Genomic DNA, 17514 nt, shown 5'->3' with positions numbered 1-17514 from the left:
TTCCCCCTTACTTGATTAATGCATTAGATGATTTATACCTCCTCGTAAAACACGTTTACCCTTAAAACTGTCCCGTCATGCTAATGCGCCGGTGTTTGACTCTCCCCCAGCTGGAAGTGGACGGAGGTGTTACCACCAAGCAGCTGGACAACCTGATCTCCCAGACCGAGTATGCGATTGCGGTCACTCCCGTGTATGACGAGGGACCTGCCGAGCCCATGCTGGGAGAGGCCATCACCGGTAGGAGACGCAGCAGTTACATCCCCACACAGCACAATGACATCAGATGGAAATGCATGTGTCTCTCTCTCCCACCCCCCTCCCTCAGTCTCTCTCCACACTCTGGAAAGATGGGAACTTAAAGCATAGGGGATTAGAGGGTTGAGGAGGAACTTTGATTGCGTGGTAAACAAACTAGTTTCCAAACCTTGGATTAAGACATATTGTTTCTATAGATTTTTTTGCAATGTAAAAGGAAAAGAAACACTGACAACAGTGATATTGTGTATCATTCTATTGCCACGGACAACTCAAAACCATGGAAAGAAGTTGACTGCCGTATCCTTTGAATGGGCTGCGCCGTAATAGCAGTGCTCCAATAATGTGTAGGTTATGTGAGTTTGTGTTTGCTCCATAGATGTGGTTCCTGCCCCTAAGAACCTGCGGTTCTCGGAGGTTACTCAGACGAGCTTCAAGGCCCACTGGGACCACGGAGCCCCAGATGTGGCGCTGTACCGCATCGGCTGGTCCAAGAAAGGAAACACCGACCCCAAATACGTAAGAGTACACCGGGCTGTCCACAGGCCTCACGTTCATTCATACACGCTCCTTTGTAATGAGTACCGCAGAAGGCTCTATGGCTAGGGATGGATAAAGATTGTTTTTCATTTGGGAACATCTGCAAAACTGACAGGATGCCTTGCAACCCGCACACACCTACACACACACACGACGCGCACACACACACACAAAGACCATAAAAAAGTCAGTTTAGGGTTTCTTTTGTCATAATGACTCGACTGGAATCCTCATCCATCTGCTTCCTGTACGTGATGTTTGCAGTGTTTCCTCCAGGTGATGGTAGGAAACTTTGGCGGTGGTGGTGTTGGGGGAGGTCCCCAAATGCCCGCAAAATAACGTTGGCTCAAAGCGATGGTTGGGCTGCTCCCTGTGAAACCCTGGCTCTTGTGGTGTTTCCCCCCTTCCTCAGGCCATCTTGAACAACGATGACACCACCCATCTGCTGGAGAACCTGGAGCCGGACACGCCCTACGACGTGTCTGTTACCGCCATCTACCCCGATGAATCTGAGAGCGAGGACCTCCTGGGAACAGAGCGCACACGTAAGACCCACTCCCTGGCAATCGTTTCGTCGCTTCGGCAAATTCGTTCCACATTTTATTGAAAAAGAAAAACTAAATTGATTTTGTAATGTTATGAATCGACTTCCATGTGATTTTTGTTTGATTTCATTGCAGTTTCTGCTGAAATAATGATTCATTATTTCCTGATAAGATGCTGAATAGCAGTTAGGAGATACTAGACTACACGTTAACTACACCATATGTCAAATGTGGGGTAAAGAATCGATCCATTACACTCTCTATTTCTGCCTCTATAGTGCCCAAGAAAATGGTTGGATGTAAGTATGAGGCGGTAAAACAAAAGGGGTTCCCTCCCATCCCCTGACGTGATGAAAGCATGTTTATTAATTTATTCATCAATCCATCATCACTAGTCCATCGACCAACCTTCATTGTGCCATTGAGCAAGGCATCTAACCCATTCATTGGTCCGATGGTGCGGCTCTGTTGCTGAACAGAGATTTTCATGATCATGTGTGTGTCTGTCTGTCGTCTGGTTTACATCCCATCGTCCATGTCAATCATCATCAGGTTGTGAATGCCGACTACAGAACGCTATGTTCTTGCTCAGAAAAACGTAAGGAGTGGTTCAGGGTTTTTGCTATGCTTGCCTGGCAAGATAGCAGTTTCCTCCCCCTTACGTTGTTTCGGATCATCGAAATCATCATCATGTTCATCATTGCTTGGAAACTGTTCCTTAACCATTAATGCAGCCATCAATCCATGCATCCTGTCATTCAACCATTCATTTTACCTTCCATCCATCCTTCCATCCATCCATCCCTCCATCCCTCCATCAATCCATCAATCCATCCCTCCATCCAAAAATGTATCTTTCCATCCATCCATCATTTATCTATACTACCATCCAGCCGTCCTTCCATAAGAAAAGGCAAAGTGCCGTCTTTTCTTCTTTGAAGCCACAATCCTAAATTATACTGCCAGTAGAAGCCATTTTCTCGTTATTTAAGAGTGTGATTGTACAATGTACGATTCATTCACGTTGATTTAAACCAAGTGTAAATCAATACATAAAGGATTGGAGGCTCCTTGTAAAAGAGTCAATGCGTCTCCATAGTAACGTATTAAAACATCAGGATTGTGTCTTTAAGGGGATGTCTTCAACCACTCTGTCATTCAAAGTCGACAGCGCGACACATCAGCATAGACCTAACTTTGTGTGTGTGCTTCCTGCTTCTGTCGGCAGTATCCCCCGACCCTCCCACCAATCTGGTTGTGTTCGACGAGACCACCACCAGCCTGAACACCAGGTGGAACCCTGCCGGGGGCCGTGTCCAGAACTACAAGGTCACCTACGTCCCCACTGCTGGGGGCCGGAGCCAGACGGTACGGCCACCTGCTGTGTTTGCATCAGAGAAAAACATTGAACGGTATTATTGTCGGGTAGTATGTGCACGCTGTTCCACAAGCAACGGACACAGGGATACTATGCAACTCGTTGGCGCTGATATTCTTGTTACAAATGAAATGAGCACAAAAGTTCATAATAGGTGTTGGAAGGTTAGGAACGGTTTTAGCGTTTTATAGCCGATGCATCCATCATTTGCACACGGATAAACACGGGAGCGCGCCCGCCCTAGATGGCCCTGTAAGACTTGAGCCAAGAACCTGCGACCCCCAATCCTTGGAGCATATATTACCTTGCAATATATTTGTTCGCAAGCAGCTCTCTGAGATCCACAAACCTCAGTATTTAGAAGCGATCTCCCAAAGTTAGCCTTCGTCAGACCTCCCATGACACGGTTTTAGAGCCAAAGATTCAGCTCCTTTTTTGCTGTACACTTCTTGATTTAGTAGGACAACCCATTGGCCATTTACTTGAAACAGGTGGTTATGCTTTGGAATTAGGCGATCTACGACCCTATATGCATCTGGTTGTATGTGTACATAGTTTATGTGTGTGGAGCAGATTTAAACTGAGTCGAACTGCCTCCACTTGGTAGGCTTGTGCAGTGTGTAGATCACAACACGTACATCAAGGGGGTCTTTGGCTTGGAAAGGAACGTTTTCTGAAGCGCTTGTCTAACCTACCGTCTGTAGTTCCTGTAAAGCTCGATGGAACTTCGTTTTCTCTTTATTATTTCTCCCAGATGTTTGCGTTGTAAGGGTGAATTCAGGGTTTCTCCATGTAAACGGCAGCAGTAACAATAAATGTTATCCTTTGGGGGATTTCTCCAGTGATTGTTCGTCCTTTCAAAGGCTGCCTGAAGCTGAGGCGCCGCAGGAGGGCTGTCAGAGGCCTAGGTTGGTGACTTGTTTTCCATTCTTAAAAAAGAATGGAATGTTTTCCCTCCTGCTCATTGGAGAAGCGCGACCGCTCCGGCTCCCTGCGTGAGATCACAACAAATAAAGGTTGAGGCACTAAAAGCAAACTGGAAGAGAAAGGTCTGGAACCTGGAGCCAAGTCCCTTAGGTGACCCAGCTGGGTTTCCTCACACACGGCGAGGCCAATGGGCTTTTTTCATATGGCCTCTTTAGAGACACGTACTCGTTGAAATGACATGCTGATTCAAGGGATTTTTATGGCGTTGCTTAGATACAATTCTGATTTTTCTTGACCCCAGTCTCCTCCTCGTGATTGCAGAGATCAGTGAGACGTCGAAGAAAAGTCAAAATTGGATAGACAAATAGATATACATGCTGACCCATAAATATGCAACCACAAGTATAGGCCAAGAAGAAATATTTGGATTGTTACAGAAATTTTGGTTTTGCCTTACTATACTTGGCCCCGGCAGAGTATACTATAGATTTACAAAAGTCGAGCAATATACAGCCAACATTTTTTGGCATTGTAGTTGTTTTCAGATCCATTTTTTCCATCAGTTTATTGACATAAATGTCAGGAAAGCCCTGGGAAAGTTGTTAAGCTCTGTATCTCAGCCATAAAACCAAACTGTTATTCTATTGACTTGTTTGTGTTAATGGGGTTATTATTGTCTTTTTATTGCTAATAACTAGCTTTAATTTATTTGACAGGTTTTTTGTAAATTCCATCAATGACCCTTGTTCCCCTTAGCGATGCATTATAAAGAACATCATGAGCCCAGGCAAACAGGCAGTTCCAGAAACCAAACTCATGATTTACATGTTAAACGTATTGAGTTTATAACTTGGAACGGTTGATATTGAACAGTTTCCATCGTAAAAAAAGGGAACAAAAAAAGTGCTAACGGCGTGCAGGAGACCAAACAGGCTACCATTATTTCTTCTTTCCCCATAACCAGACCCAGGTTGGAGGAAAGAAGACCACAGTCCTACTGCCCAAGCTCACCCCCAACACAGAGTATTCCATCACCGTGGCCGCAGTGTACGCCCGTGGGGCCGGCGGTGAACTCACCGGCCTCGGCAAGACCAGTAAGTCATCCCGAGCGGGGTTATTATTTATTTCCCAGCTGCCAAAAAGCCACTCATGGGCATTTCCTTCCTTCCTTCCTTTCTGAAACACGATAAGATGACCCCTGACCCTAACCCCTGAAACGGGCCACAGGGAAAATCCCCCAAATCCCATTGGCAAAACAAAAGCAACCTTGATAAAAGGGGATTCATTGAAGAGGCATCTTGATGGCGATATGAAGATATGAATAAAAAAAACCCTCCGTCATCCCCGACACAATCCCCCTCATTGTGCCACCTTCTCCAGAGCCTCTTGGTGGCGTGAGGAACCTGCGTGTGACTGACCCCACCACCAGCACCCTGAACGTCAACTGGGAGGCCGCCGAGGGCAATGTGCGCCAGTACAAGATCTACTACGTGCCCGCCGCCGGAGGTGTGGAGGAGACGGTAGGTCTGCCGGAGGAAACAGACAAGGTAGAGGCTAGGGCCTGTTGACAGTATGCGTGAGGAGCAAGTCAAAGCAACTCAGAAGGTTTCACTAGTAAGGTATTAGGAAGCATACTAGCAAAAAAGACACAGTTGAAGAAAAAGGGTAAACCCACCATTGGGTCTAACCCTACTTTTTACTGCTTCATTGATAAATATGTATGCAACATCTATATTGTGTATATCTTTGCCTGTATGTGCATGAAGACATTGGGAACATTGGGAAAAGCTTAAACTGTGTGTGTGTGTGTGTGTGTGTGTGTGTGTGTGTGTGTGTATGGGTGTGTGTGTGTGTGTGTGTGTGTGTGTGTGTGTGTGTGTGTGTGTGTGTGTGTGCATGTGTCTGTGCATGTGTCTGTGCCTGTGTGGTTTCTCAACAAAGGCCCAGGTGCCTGGAAGCACCTACAACACAGTCCTGAAGAACCTGGCATCGGGTACCCTCTATACCGTGACCCTGGTGCCCATCTTCTCCAACGGAGAAGGACAACGCATGTCTGAGGATGGGAAGACACGTAAGTGTTTGCCTTTGTCTGATCGACAAAGACGCCATTTTGTAACAAAATGCTGTGAACGTAGAGAGAGTGCTAACGGTGAATGTCAATGGACCATGATGCCGCAGCATTAAGGACACAACTGGGAACTATTATTCTTTCTAATAGATGTTTTTTCCGTAGCCAAGATTATTATAAGATAATTCCCTTTATATATGCCTTGAATAAACCTTTTGTTGTTAGTTCATGGCTAAGTAAAAGTTCCAATAAAGCATCCGGTTAAGGAAGTTGACTTTCTTTGTGGGACCGTCCAATGCCAATTCAATAAGTGTGCGTGCCAAGCCAAGTCGATTAGAGGGCCAGGCTTTCTTATGGAGCCCATTAATGTACGGCCGATTACCGCCGTGTTAAATGAACACAGCTCACAAACAAACACAAATGTAACATGACGTGCTGTGTTCTGCTGCGATCGCTGCCATAACCATGTTATTTTTTTCTCAACGTCTTAAGTAAAGGCCACTCTTTTCCAGCTTGCTCTCCCACAATTACAATTTAAAACCCGCCGACCTCAGCGCTGCGAGTGAGTCAGCATTTTGAAGGGTGATTACGTAGGAAGGAATTCCTCCAGGGTTGGCAGCCTCACTGTGCTGTCTCCTGACTCCGTTTTGAGGGCCGAGTGACGGGCGCTGGAGAGGATGATGGTCGCATTGAGGATGGGATGGGAGGGGAGGGTTGGAGAGAGGGGGTAGGCTGAAGCTGGAGATGGGGTTGAAGGAGGGACAAGGCTGAATGGCCAACATTCAGCCTCCCTGCGGACTCAGACAGTGTTCCATCCTAGTCGATCATTAGTCTTGTCTGATCCGCCCCTGGGTGTGAGTTGGCGTCTAACGGCTGTCAAGTAGAAGGCCGTAAATGTTTATTAAGACCTCTGTGCCAGGAACCAGTGGTTTCCATGCCAACATATTACAAAGACACACAGCGTATTACAAAGACTCAAAAACAATGTCTGACGAACACGGGCTTTAAACTGTTTACATGACACTATATTTATCCTTGAGTCATCGTACTCAGGAATAGTGCATACATGCCATTGTCCCAAAGAAGCTAGCTTGAAATCAACGTTACAGTTGAAGCAGTCAGTGACTCAGGCTATATTCAGCAGAAACAGAAACATTTGGTGACGGCATGTATTTTGCCTCAAAAGCTTCAATTCAAACCAGAGTGGTCTCTGATCTCCAATACTTCAAAATAAGGCGGCGCACAGGGTCTCCTTGTAACGGTGTTTATGAGGCCACAACTCAGAATGCCACAACAGCAGCACACATCTGCTTTAAGTTTTAGAGGGGCAACCTTCACGGATGGAAAATGTAGGCTTCTTCTGTGGTTAATATTAATTTACCTAATTGTCTATCCTAAAACCGTTAAACAAAGAAGGATTCCTGTTGATTGTGATATTTCGAGGCAGCACTGTTCCCTGTCACTATATGGATACTTTGTCATGTGATCAGTTTGGTACTGTTTGGTCTCTCTTTTACATGTCTCTAGACCACTGATTTTTGAGGAATGCAAAAGAACTAGACGATTAAGCAGTGGGTGTGTTTTAGATCTGAGAAAGATAATTCAGAACATTTAGACCTGTGTGAGTACAAAGTCCTTCATGTACTAGAACACAAGTGAATACAGATGTTGGTGGTTTCAAGCTTGTACGTGTAAAAAACACAATGAACTGGTCCTCACCGGCTGTTCTCTCTCTTCATCATTACCATTTCAATTCTTCCTTCACTTTTCATACTCCCACAAACTTGAACCCTCCAATCTTCAATCATATCTCGTCCTCTTCTGTTGATCTACTCTGTCATGCTCATCCCCCCTCACGACTCCCCTCCCCCAAATAGTGGACACAGTCAGGCCTGATGGTGAGCTGTCCGCTACTGAAACCTTTCACTTCGTCATCTCTGCCTCTCGACATTTCCTCATCCAACCAACCCATACCTTCCCACCTCTTTTCTCCATGTATCCATCCAATCATCCATGAAACTATGTCTCCAATCATCCATTTATCCATTCATATTCCCCTCTCTCTCTCTCGCTCTCTTTCTCTCTCTCTCTCTCTCTCCATCTTTCTCTCTCGCTCTCTCTCCATCCATCCAACCATCCATTCATCTCTCTCTCTCTCTCTCTCTCTCTCTCTCTCTCTCTCTCTCTCTCTCTCTCTCTCCTCCAACCATCTATTCATCTATCTCTCTCTCTCCCTCCAACCATCCATTCATATCTCTCTCTCTCTCTCTCTCTCTCTCTCTCTCTCTCTCTCTCTCTCCTTCCCTCCACCCATCTATTCATCTCTCTCTCTCTCTCCCTCCACCCATCCATTCATCTCTCTCTCTCTCTCCCTCCACCCATCCATTCATCTCTCTCCATCCTTCCATCCATTCATCTCTCCCTCGATCTCCCCTACCAGTGGAGCGCAGTGCTGTGAAGAACATCCAGGTGTTCAACCCCACCACCAACACTCTGAACGTGCGCTGGCAGGCCGCCTTGGGTCCCGTCCAGCAGTACCGTGTGGTCTACGCCCCCTTGGCCGGAGGGCCATCCGAGTCGGTAAGCAATGCCCTCCATGCCCTGCCTCTTATCACCTGGGAATTGCTGTGGAAGTAGCAAAGCGCGTAGTCGCCTAGACCCATGTCTTTTTCTAAACATTATTTAATTATAATATGTTATGCATCTGTATGCATAAATACATCAATGCATACATTTTGTTTGTATGTAAATATATGCATATTCTATATAATCCATTAGCAATTAAATGCAAGGCATTACGTCTCTATTTGACAACTTGTTGCAATGTTACAAAATGTTATCTTATATCTTATCTGTTTCTTTAAAAGGGCACTAATGAGACTTAAGATCTCTGACCGCGTTTGTGTTCTTAACTGACATTCCTCCACTAAACTATTCCACTCCCTTAGTACAGTATTTAGCATCTGGTTTCAGTGTGCCCCAGTCTTTCCTGTGGAAAGGCGGTCTGGTGACGCTTAGAGGATCCACAAACAACTCCTACATGGTACCCAAACACAAATGGCACAGCTGCCATCCGCCGAAAGGGGCGTGTTGCTCTCAGACTCCGAGCAACACTGAGAGCCTTTGAATAGCGATGTCGTTTGTATTTTAATGACCGAGGGGAAAATCCTCTCTCCCTCGTCTTGGCTTATTATTGGCAGACATTTAGGGCCGGATTTGGCCCCATCTCCGTGGCAGGGGCGAGAGGAGTCACGGCAACCGACAAACAGGGACCTTTTCAATTAGCGCCATCAAATACAACAGTCCCTCCTGAGACTTCTAGCTCAGAAGTAATGACCTGGACGTGTCACTGCTGACGCTAGTGCCGCCTGGTTAAAGAGCCAGAATGGTTCCTGCTGCTCTTTGACACGTCATGACAAAGAGCTAGTCATGCAAATGTCTCGCCTGGTTACCTGGTTTTGCAAGATAGAAAACCAATCCTAAATGTCGGACTAGTGGATGCAGGCACACACACATGCACACACACACACACACTCTTGTGTACTACGATGGTTATCAGCAGGACAAAGAGACAGGGGTGTGTAGCTGCAGACAGACTGCACATTAACAGAAAACAAAACCTCACAAGGAGAAGATGGCCTTTACCACGGCTGGGCCGGTGTTATCTAACAGTAAAATCCCACCCCCACGCCCCCACAGGCTCTCTCCAAACCCGGACGCTCACCCGCAACCAACCCCGCCTCCCTGCCGCCCCCACGACATCAAAGCCAAAGAACTTGCAGGCTCTGTTGCTTTTCATGCCGCTGACAGCACAGAGCAAATGTGGAGGGGGGGGGGGCTGGTCATCCAAAGTGGCAACACCATGGACAGCTGTCAGCAAGGAAGAGAGATAGACCGAGAGAAAGAGAGAGAGGGGTGGTGGGGGGTACAGTTGTGTGAGGCGGACGTCCAGGACGGGGGTAAGTTGGCGATCCGCTCCGCATCTGGGTGCCCGTTGTGAGCCAGAGAGATGCTCCCTTGGATCACTTATCTCCCGCCTCGCGAAAAACATTTTTCTCTCTTTTCTGTTGTTGCTTTTATGCCATATGTCTGTTGCTATGCCGAGTCAAAGACTGCCCCGATACCGTCTCCCCGCTGGCGGCGCGGGGAGAGGTGCGGTTCTGAGCCAGCCTGACCCCTGTGGCGCTCTGCGGCGTCTGGGTTGCAGGTCCTAGTGCCGGGGGGGACCACCGAGACCATGCTTCAGCAGCTGCTGCCGAACACGCCGTACAACGTGGGCGTGGTGCCCCTGTACGAGGACGGAGAGGGGCCCACGGCCAGCGACGAGGGGACCACACGTAAGCACCCATCTGCTGGCTCTCCAAGGAAACGCCATCGCTTAACGTCGAACCAAAATTCAGTGGACCACAGTGTGGTTCTGTGGACCTTCATCCCGCCTTGTTTTTCCCACCAGTTCCCCGTAGCGCCCCCCGGAACATGCGGGTCTACGACCCCACCACCAGCACCTTGTCTGTGTCCTGGGAGCACGCACTGGGGCCCGTGGTCCAGTACGTCATCACCTACGCCCCCACCACCGGAGACCCCATCGAGGAGCATGTAAGCCCCCCGTACCCCCCCCCCCTCTGCTCTCTCTCTGTGTTAGTGATGAAACGTATTCCCAGCTTTTTGAAACGTCTTTATGTCAAAAAGGCTGCGACTACTCTTTGATATGAAGGATGAAACACGTGTGTTTCATCCTTCGTCTGTTTCAACCTCTTTCCGACCCAGCGGCAGTGCGCGCTTTCCCCTTTCACCTGTTGATGTTTCCATCCGTGCTAAAAGTCCTATTCACTAACCCAGCGACATTCCTTTGCGGATCCCAGGCAACGGTCCAAGGAAACTTGAACAACCTGATCCTGGAGAACCTGGATCCCGACACGCCCTACAACATCAAGGTGACCGCCATCTACGCCGACGGCCCCGGAGGAGAGCTGGAGGGAAACGGACGCACAGGTACGGCTCAGGAGGCCAGCCCTCACCCACCTCTGCTGTGCGCTTCCAGAGTCTAGACCATGTGTGCCCAGATGTCTTTGTTGGCTTAATGTCTGGAAACCAAGCCATTGGATAAAATCAAACAAACCAGTGACTCACACGTTTGGTCCTAAATGTCAACGGGTTTAGCAAGAAGCAGATTGCAGGGAGCCGAGTCCTTTTGAAAAATGGTTCGGCATTTGTCAAGGATAAGATAGTATCTGGCATTCTCATGCATGCACGCCACGGACAGACAGACACATACACACACACACACACACAAACAGAACATTGATTCACACACAGGCACACACAACATTGACACACACATACACGCACACTCATGCTTGCCTTTTTCAGTCTTCCAATAAGCTGATCCTCTATCATTGAAACCATAACACAAGGAACCTTGACTCTAACATGAAGGCCAAGGGTACCTGGAGTCGTTGCCAGGGAACCTCCAACTGGCCACGCTTCAGGCCACTGTTCCTAATCTGGTAGGGCCCTGCCGTCCAGCAAAATTACCCGGTCGCAAATCATACTGGCGCTCTCTCCCCTGTGTGCACCGAATTACACTGGAGGCAGAGCTGCCTATCCACTTTCACGTATTGGACCTGCCAGGAGAAGGAGGATAGATGAATAGCGTAGTTCCTAAACCAGAAGCCATGATGACCCCGATAATGCTAAAATGACCGGCTGATGGCTCAATCCGCTTGGATATATTCAAGAGGGGAACTGTGTGTCAAGAGTCTGTATATTAGAATATAACTGGGTTGAAGGGATGGAGGGAGGAGGGTGAAGCTTGTTTGATTTTCGTCTTCTGTTTCGTGAACTCTGCCGTTGCTGTCGCTTCCCCACCACAGTTGGTATGCTGGGCCCCAGGAACCTGCAGGTGTCGGACGAGTGGTACACCCGTTTCAGGGTGTCTTGGGACCCCGCGCCATCCAAGGTCAACGGCTACAAACTGGTCTACCAACCCGAAGGTACAGAGACCTAACTCCAGATCCATCCTTTTCTCTGTATGATTCAGGATTATTCAGCCAGGTTCCTCTTTCTGGAGCAGATGCGTTGCACTGTGTCGGAAACAACATAGTGAGGTCAAAGATCAACCGATAGTTATCAGTCCAGAAAGTTATTTTTCTTTAAAAGCTCTAGAGGTAATGGAATTAAACTCAACAACCAGAGGTTTGACGCGTTGTAAAGTGAAAGTACATTTATTTGAAGAAAATTTGACGAGTTCTCCCAATTTTCAATCAACCATCTTCCTTTTAGCTTTGTTTAAGCTCCAGGCACGCACAGCGTTCTGCTTGTCAACGCGGATATTTACCTTGTGCGTTAACCGTGTTACTACCGTGCGACCACTCTCAGGTTCCGACGAGTCCCTGGAGGTGTCTGTTGGCGACGTCACCTCTCATCAGCTGCAGAACCTGCAGCCCGGGACCACCTATGACCTGAAGGTTCTGGCCCTGTACAACAGCGGCATGAGCGGGCCCCTGCTTGGCCAAGGCACCACACGTATGTACCGAGAACAGCCACAGGGCTTCTGGCTCCCCTAAAAGCAAAAGCATTGAATATATTTATAACGATACTGAACGGATCCAGTAATCCATTCTGATCATTTACTTTCAGCGCTTGGCTATTACCATAGGCCGCTATGGCCGGTGGCTTGACCATGGTATAAATGATGGAACTAAGTGTGTTATTGTATTGTTTTTGTCAGTGTACTTGAATGTGACGGACCTGACCACCTACAACGTTGGCTATGACTCGTTCTGCATCCGCTGGGCCCCTCACCGCGCCGCCACCTCCTACAGACTGGAAGTGAAGCCTTTCGACCGTAAGTCCAACAAACGCTTGTTTTGGTGTTCTGGTCCCCAGTGAGCGAGGGAGGTGTGACAATCTGTTTTTCTTCACAACCCATTCGCAATTGCTCAGCCTTGAATGCAAAGAATGCAATGTCATTTTGTGTTCATACATATGGAAACTGAAAGGCTTGGCAGGAAGCAGAGAGGAGAGCTATAGTGCCGGAAATCTCAAACACTTTTTTTTTTAAGGGAAATGTTTACTGGGACTGGGGCCCGAACAGATGGAAGGAAAGAATTAAAGTGGATTCAGTTTGTCTGAGAACTGTCAAAAAACCCTAAACATTGAGACAATTATTTTGTCTCAGTCACTTTGTCTAGTACATTCCTCGTTGTGTATATTTGTCTTCCCCAACACTACACCTCCCTCTCTGTCACAACTCTTGCCCATTTCCCCTCTCGTGCTCTCCCCTTCATTAATGAATCCTGTTGCTCATCCTCTCCTACCCCTCCCACACACCCCCCAGCCTCCAACGGCGGGGCCCAGGTCACCACTGTGCAGGGCTCGGCGCGAGACTACTGCTTCAAGGGCCTGACGCCCGACGCCCTCTACAACGCCACTGTCTACACCCAGACCACCAACATGGAGGGCCCGGGAGTCAGCGTCAAGGAGCGCACATGTAAGAGGGACGCGGACCGCGCAGAAACGTACATGAATCGGCATTGTAGACATAGAACGGGAACAGCAATACAAACAGCCAACAACATGAAAATGACATTAGAAATCGAATTGTGTTTATACATATCTACTGAACCATGTGTACATTCAGTGTAGTATATAAACAACATAAAGAAGAAATACAACACAAAGATTAAGGTTTTTGTTTGTTAGTTAACAGTTGATTATTGATTTTTCATAAATGACTAACGTCTCGCTCCTATGCAATGAAGAGATGACGGAGGAAAGAATGATGAATGTGTGAGTGGCAGACAATGTTCATTTCTTCACGGATTTATTCGCTCATGTATTTTTCTTTTTTGGACGTCAGTGGTCAGAACGACCGTGGCACCCACCGAGCCCCCCACCCCTCCTCCCCCACCCACCATCCCCTCTGCCCTGGATGGTAAGAAGACCTTTCATACTCCTCATATCAGTATATCACATTCTTAAATGATGTGGCTTCACTGTGTGCAATCGATGTACAACACTTATTTATAGTTGTGATCTTAAGTTATTCAAAACGTAGAGTCCGTGGACAGCTTTAAGAAGCTGTTAAACAGAACTTGTTTCGGAAGCGTTTTGCTTGAAGTTTGTTTGTTACGTACACGCCAAGCAGCATTTTAATGGCATTAAAACGGTATCTCACCCTTAATCTGTGCAGTCTGCAACGGTGCCAAGGCTGACCTGGTCTTCCTCATCGACGGCTCCTGGAGTATCGGAGACGAGAGCTTCAACAAAGTCATCCAGTTTGTCTTCAGCATGACGGGAGCCTTTGATGTCATCAGCGCCAAAGGCATGCAGGTCGGTGTGAAAAACGACTTCCGCGGAGACGGATCTGATCGGTGTTTTCTGGTGTTGTTCACAACTCATTTTGATCATGATAACATGCTGGCTGCAGGAAATCTGGCCACACTCTTGCAGTTTCTGTTCCCAATGAAGGCTTTGATGAACAGCTATGTGTGTGTGCTGCGATCATGTGCCTTCTTCAGCTGAGAACCATTAGACGGAGCTCGAGCATTTCATCACTCTGTGCAGCTTTATTATCTTCTCTCCCATTCTCTCCCTTTCCCTTGTGCTTTAATCAATCTCAATCGAGGTTTATCTTAATAAAAAGTGGCTCATAGTTGAAGGTTCTTCAGAGCTTGAGTTTTGTGTTGCCATAAATATTTATACCTTCACCAGGAACTTTGACTAGGACAACTTCAGAATGGATTTATTTTCATTGTTGCTATCCTAGGGTGATAAAAGACACAGACACCGATGCATTAATAAACAAATGTAACCCAACCCATCCTTCTCCCTTCTCCTTTCCTGTTGTGTCAACAGGTTTCATTCGTGCAGTACAGCGACGACGCAAAGACAGAGTTCAAGCTTAACAGCTACCATGACAAGGGCATGGTGCTGTCGGCTCTGCACATGGTCCGCTATAGGGGAGGAAACACCAAGACCGGTACACTCAATCAAATACTCCTTCACGATATGTGTTAAATAGTGTTCTAATAAAGTCCTAAAAGAAACGGCTCACTTTCATTGGATTGGGTTGGAGATCCAAATGATCAGACTTCATTTGGAAAATGTTTATTGGTCTCTCAAAGTCCTGTCCACCACCTTGTTGTTTGTGTCTCAGGAGTGGCGCTGAAGCATGTGTACGAGAAGGTGTTCAACACCGAGGGGGGCATGCGCAGGAACGTCCCCAAGGTGCTGGTGGTGGTGACGGACGGACGCTCCCAGGACGAGGTCAAGAAGGAAGCAGAGAAGCTGCAGCACTCCGGTGCGTTGACATGAGTGCCACTCTTCCTTGACTCTCTTCTTCTGCTCTTCCCTTGTATTTTGTGTGGATCGTGGGTGTTGTAAGTCGTGTGGACGGAAGGTTGCGTTGAAGCTGTTCCACATTAGCACCACTCTGTTTACTTCTCCGCCTTGTCCTGATTTTTCCTCCGACCGGTCCAATGGCCGTTGAGGCCCTCATGGGAAGCTGCTGCAGTGATTAGCGTAGCGATGGCTGCTCTTAACAATAGGCTTTGTGTTCTGTATGTGTGCGTGTGCTTTCTGTGTGTGTGTAGGCTACAGTGTGTTTGTGGTCGGGGTGGCCGACGTTGACCAGACGGAGCTCAGGAACATCGGCAGCAAGCCCAGTGAGAGGCACGTGTTTGTGGTGGACGACTTTGACGCGTTCGCCAAGATCCAGGACAACCTGATCACCTTCATCTGCGAGACGGCCACCTCCAGTAAGAACAGAGACCAGGCACCCAATCACACAAAAAGAGAGACCCAAGACTAATGAAAAGGACACGTTTTGACATTGAAACTTTGATTCACGAACTGATTTCTCCTTTGCTGGTACAACCATGATGTGAGGCTGCAGGTGTCGGGTCGTCACATGCAGGATAATGTCTTTCAACTTCCTCTAAAAAAAACGTTGTTTTGATTTTCCAGCTTGTCCTCTGATCTACATGAACGGCTTCACCACACCTGGTAAGTAATACCCCTTGACATCACATACGTCCTGATTTCTTGGAAGGAGATCACAGCGCTTATTATCAAAGCAATTATGGTCTTATCGTAAGTTCAAAGAAAACATCTCTAATCCGAGCTCTTGTTTTCCTAGTTACCCGTCTCCAGCTAATTTCTCTCTGCAATTGCCATCCCATTACATTGTCATAACATTGAAGCTTAATCACTTTCAGCACCTTGCCTTGAATGCTTGTTTTTTTCTTTTTTTACATTCATGGAAAGCTAGGACAACTAGCAACTAACTAAGGTCAACTTATCCGTTAACCGCTTAACAATGCACAGTACTGTCGGAAGGACTCCTGGGCATAATGATGGCTAATCCTCTGCTGCTGCTTTCTGTCCATTAAGGCTTTAGGATGCTGGAGGCGTTCAACATTACAGACAAGACCTTCGCAGGCATGAACGGTGTGTCCATGGAAACGGGCTCCTTCAATAGCTACATTGCCTACAGGCTCCATAAAGACTCCTTCATTAGCCAGCCTACCAAGTAAGTGGATTGGAGTGGGCTGAGGGGGGCCCCGTGTGTGTGTGTGTGTGTGTGTGTGTGTGTGTGTGTGTGTGTGTGTGTGTGTGTGTGTGTGACTGTCTGTCTGTCTGTCTGTCTGTCTGTCTGTCTGTGTGTGTGTGTGTGTGTGTGTGTGTGTGTGTGTGTGTGTGTGTGTGTGTGTGTGTGTGTTTTAAAGGAGAAAATGTAGTAGGGGGAGTTGCTGGGACAATAAAGAAATTAATCTGTGTGCTAGTAGTGTAATGTCTAAAATAGTAGCTCAATTGGACCTGGTATGTTTAGGGGATAGAGCTGGTATGTTTAGGTGATAGAGCTGGTATGTTTAGGTGATAGAGCTGGTATGTTTAGGTGATAGAGCTGGTATGTTTAGGGGATAGAGCTGGTATGTTTAGGTGATAGAGCTGGTATGTTTAGGGGATAGAGCTGGTATGTTTAGGTGATAGAGCTGGTATGTTTAGGGGATAGAGCTGGTATGTTTAGGTGATAGAGCTGGTATGTTTAGGGGATAGAGCTGGTATGTTTAGGGGATAGAGCTGGTATGTTTAGGTGATAGAGCTGGTATGTTTAGGGGATAGAGCTGGTATGTTTAGGTGATAGAGCTGGTATGTTTAGGTGATAGAGCTGGTATGTTTAGGGGATAGAGCTGGTATGTTTAGGGGATAGAGCTGGTATGTTTAGGTGATAGAGCTGGTATGTTTAGGGGATAGAGCTGGTATGTTTAGGTGATAGAGCTGGTATGTTTAGGTGATAGAGCTGGTATGTTTAAGTGAAGGAGCGGATGGTATGTTTAAGTGAAGGAGCGTATAGTATGTTTGAGGCTCAGAGCCGGTTGCATGTAAACAATATCCTTTATGTGTGCCGAACACATACATCTTCTCAATATTTCCATTTGGCCGGTTCATTGTCACGCATCTCTCCATGGCCCATTGGCTTCTCCCGGGCCTTTCCCCCTTTCCCATGCATCCCATAGTTCTGCCCAACCTGCAGTCATTAATCACAATGACCTGTAATCGTCCGAGGGGGCTCCCTATTGCCTTTTTGGCCCGCCTCTCACAGGCTGCTCCTTGCGTGTTGTTGCAGCTTGCGGAATATGAGGTGTTACGACAGAAAAAAACAACAACTGTTGGGGTCATATAATTGAAGGGTCCCAGGCCGGGGCTCTCCCCCCCTCCCCCCCCCCCCCCCCCATGCCACATGAGTCATATTGGAAGTGAACAAAAAACAAGGCCCCCCATTTAAAATGGTC

At 47.4% G+C, this 17514-nt stretch overlaps 1 protein-coding gene across 5 annotated transcripts in view; it reads left to right on the top strand.

The window, feature by feature from the left end:
- The window catches only part of col12a1a (collagen, type XII, alpha 1a), a 63031-nt gene that overhangs the window by 27483 nt on the left and 18034 nt on the right, over positions 1 to 17514 (top strand). For 2 of the 5 annotated variants that reach the window (XM_079752454.1, XM_079752458.1), the window contains exons 27-50: positions 111 to 240; positions 638 to 777; positions 1211 to 1343; positions 1622 to 1642; positions 2572 to 2711; positions 4613 to 4742; positions 5029 to 5168; positions 5590 to 5719; positions 7594 to 7614; positions 8157 to 8296; positions 9924 to 10053; positions 10170 to 10312; positions 10579 to 10708; positions 11590 to 11709; positions 12095 to 12241; positions 12447 to 12563; positions 13056 to 13208; positions 13578 to 13652; positions 13911 to 14050; positions 14576 to 14699; positions 14877 to 15020; positions 15313 to 15477; positions 15686 to 15724; positions 16112 to 16250. In XM_079752454.1, coding sequence (XP_079608580.1) covers positions 111 to 240; positions 638 to 777; positions 1211 to 1343; positions 1622 to 1642; positions 2572 to 2711; positions 4613 to 4742; positions 5029 to 5168; positions 5590 to 5719; positions 7594 to 7614; positions 8157 to 8296; positions 9924 to 10053; positions 10170 to 10312; positions 10579 to 10708; positions 11590 to 11709; positions 12095 to 12241; positions 12447 to 12563; positions 13056 to 13208; positions 13578 to 13652; positions 13911 to 14050; positions 14576 to 14699; positions 14877 to 15020; positions 15313 to 15477; positions 15686 to 15724; positions 16112 to 16250 — 2891 coding nt within the window. The remainder of the gene's footprint in view (positions 1 to 110; positions 241 to 637; positions 778 to 1210; positions 1344 to 1621; positions 1643 to 2571; positions 2712 to 4612; positions 4743 to 5028; positions 5169 to 5589; positions 5720 to 7593; positions 7615 to 8156; positions 8297 to 9923; positions 10054 to 10169; positions 10313 to 10578; positions 10709 to 11589; positions 11710 to 12094; positions 12242 to 12446; positions 12564 to 13055; positions 13209 to 13577; positions 13653 to 13910; positions 14051 to 14575; positions 14700 to 14876; positions 15021 to 15312; positions 15478 to 15685; positions 15725 to 16111; positions 16251 to 17514) is intronic. The other 3 variants (XM_079752456.1, XM_079752455.1, XM_079752457.1) reach the window with 3 other exon arrangements.

This window comes from Pollachius pollachius, assembly GCF_949987615.1.
Source record: "Pollachius pollachius genome assembly, chromosome: 15".
NCBI classification, from domain to species: Eukaryota; Metazoa; Chordata; class Actinopteri; order Gadiformes; family Gadidae; genus Pollachius; species Pollachius pollachius.
Note: the sequence above shows the minus strand (reverse complement) of the source record. Positions and strands in the feature narration are given on the sequence as shown.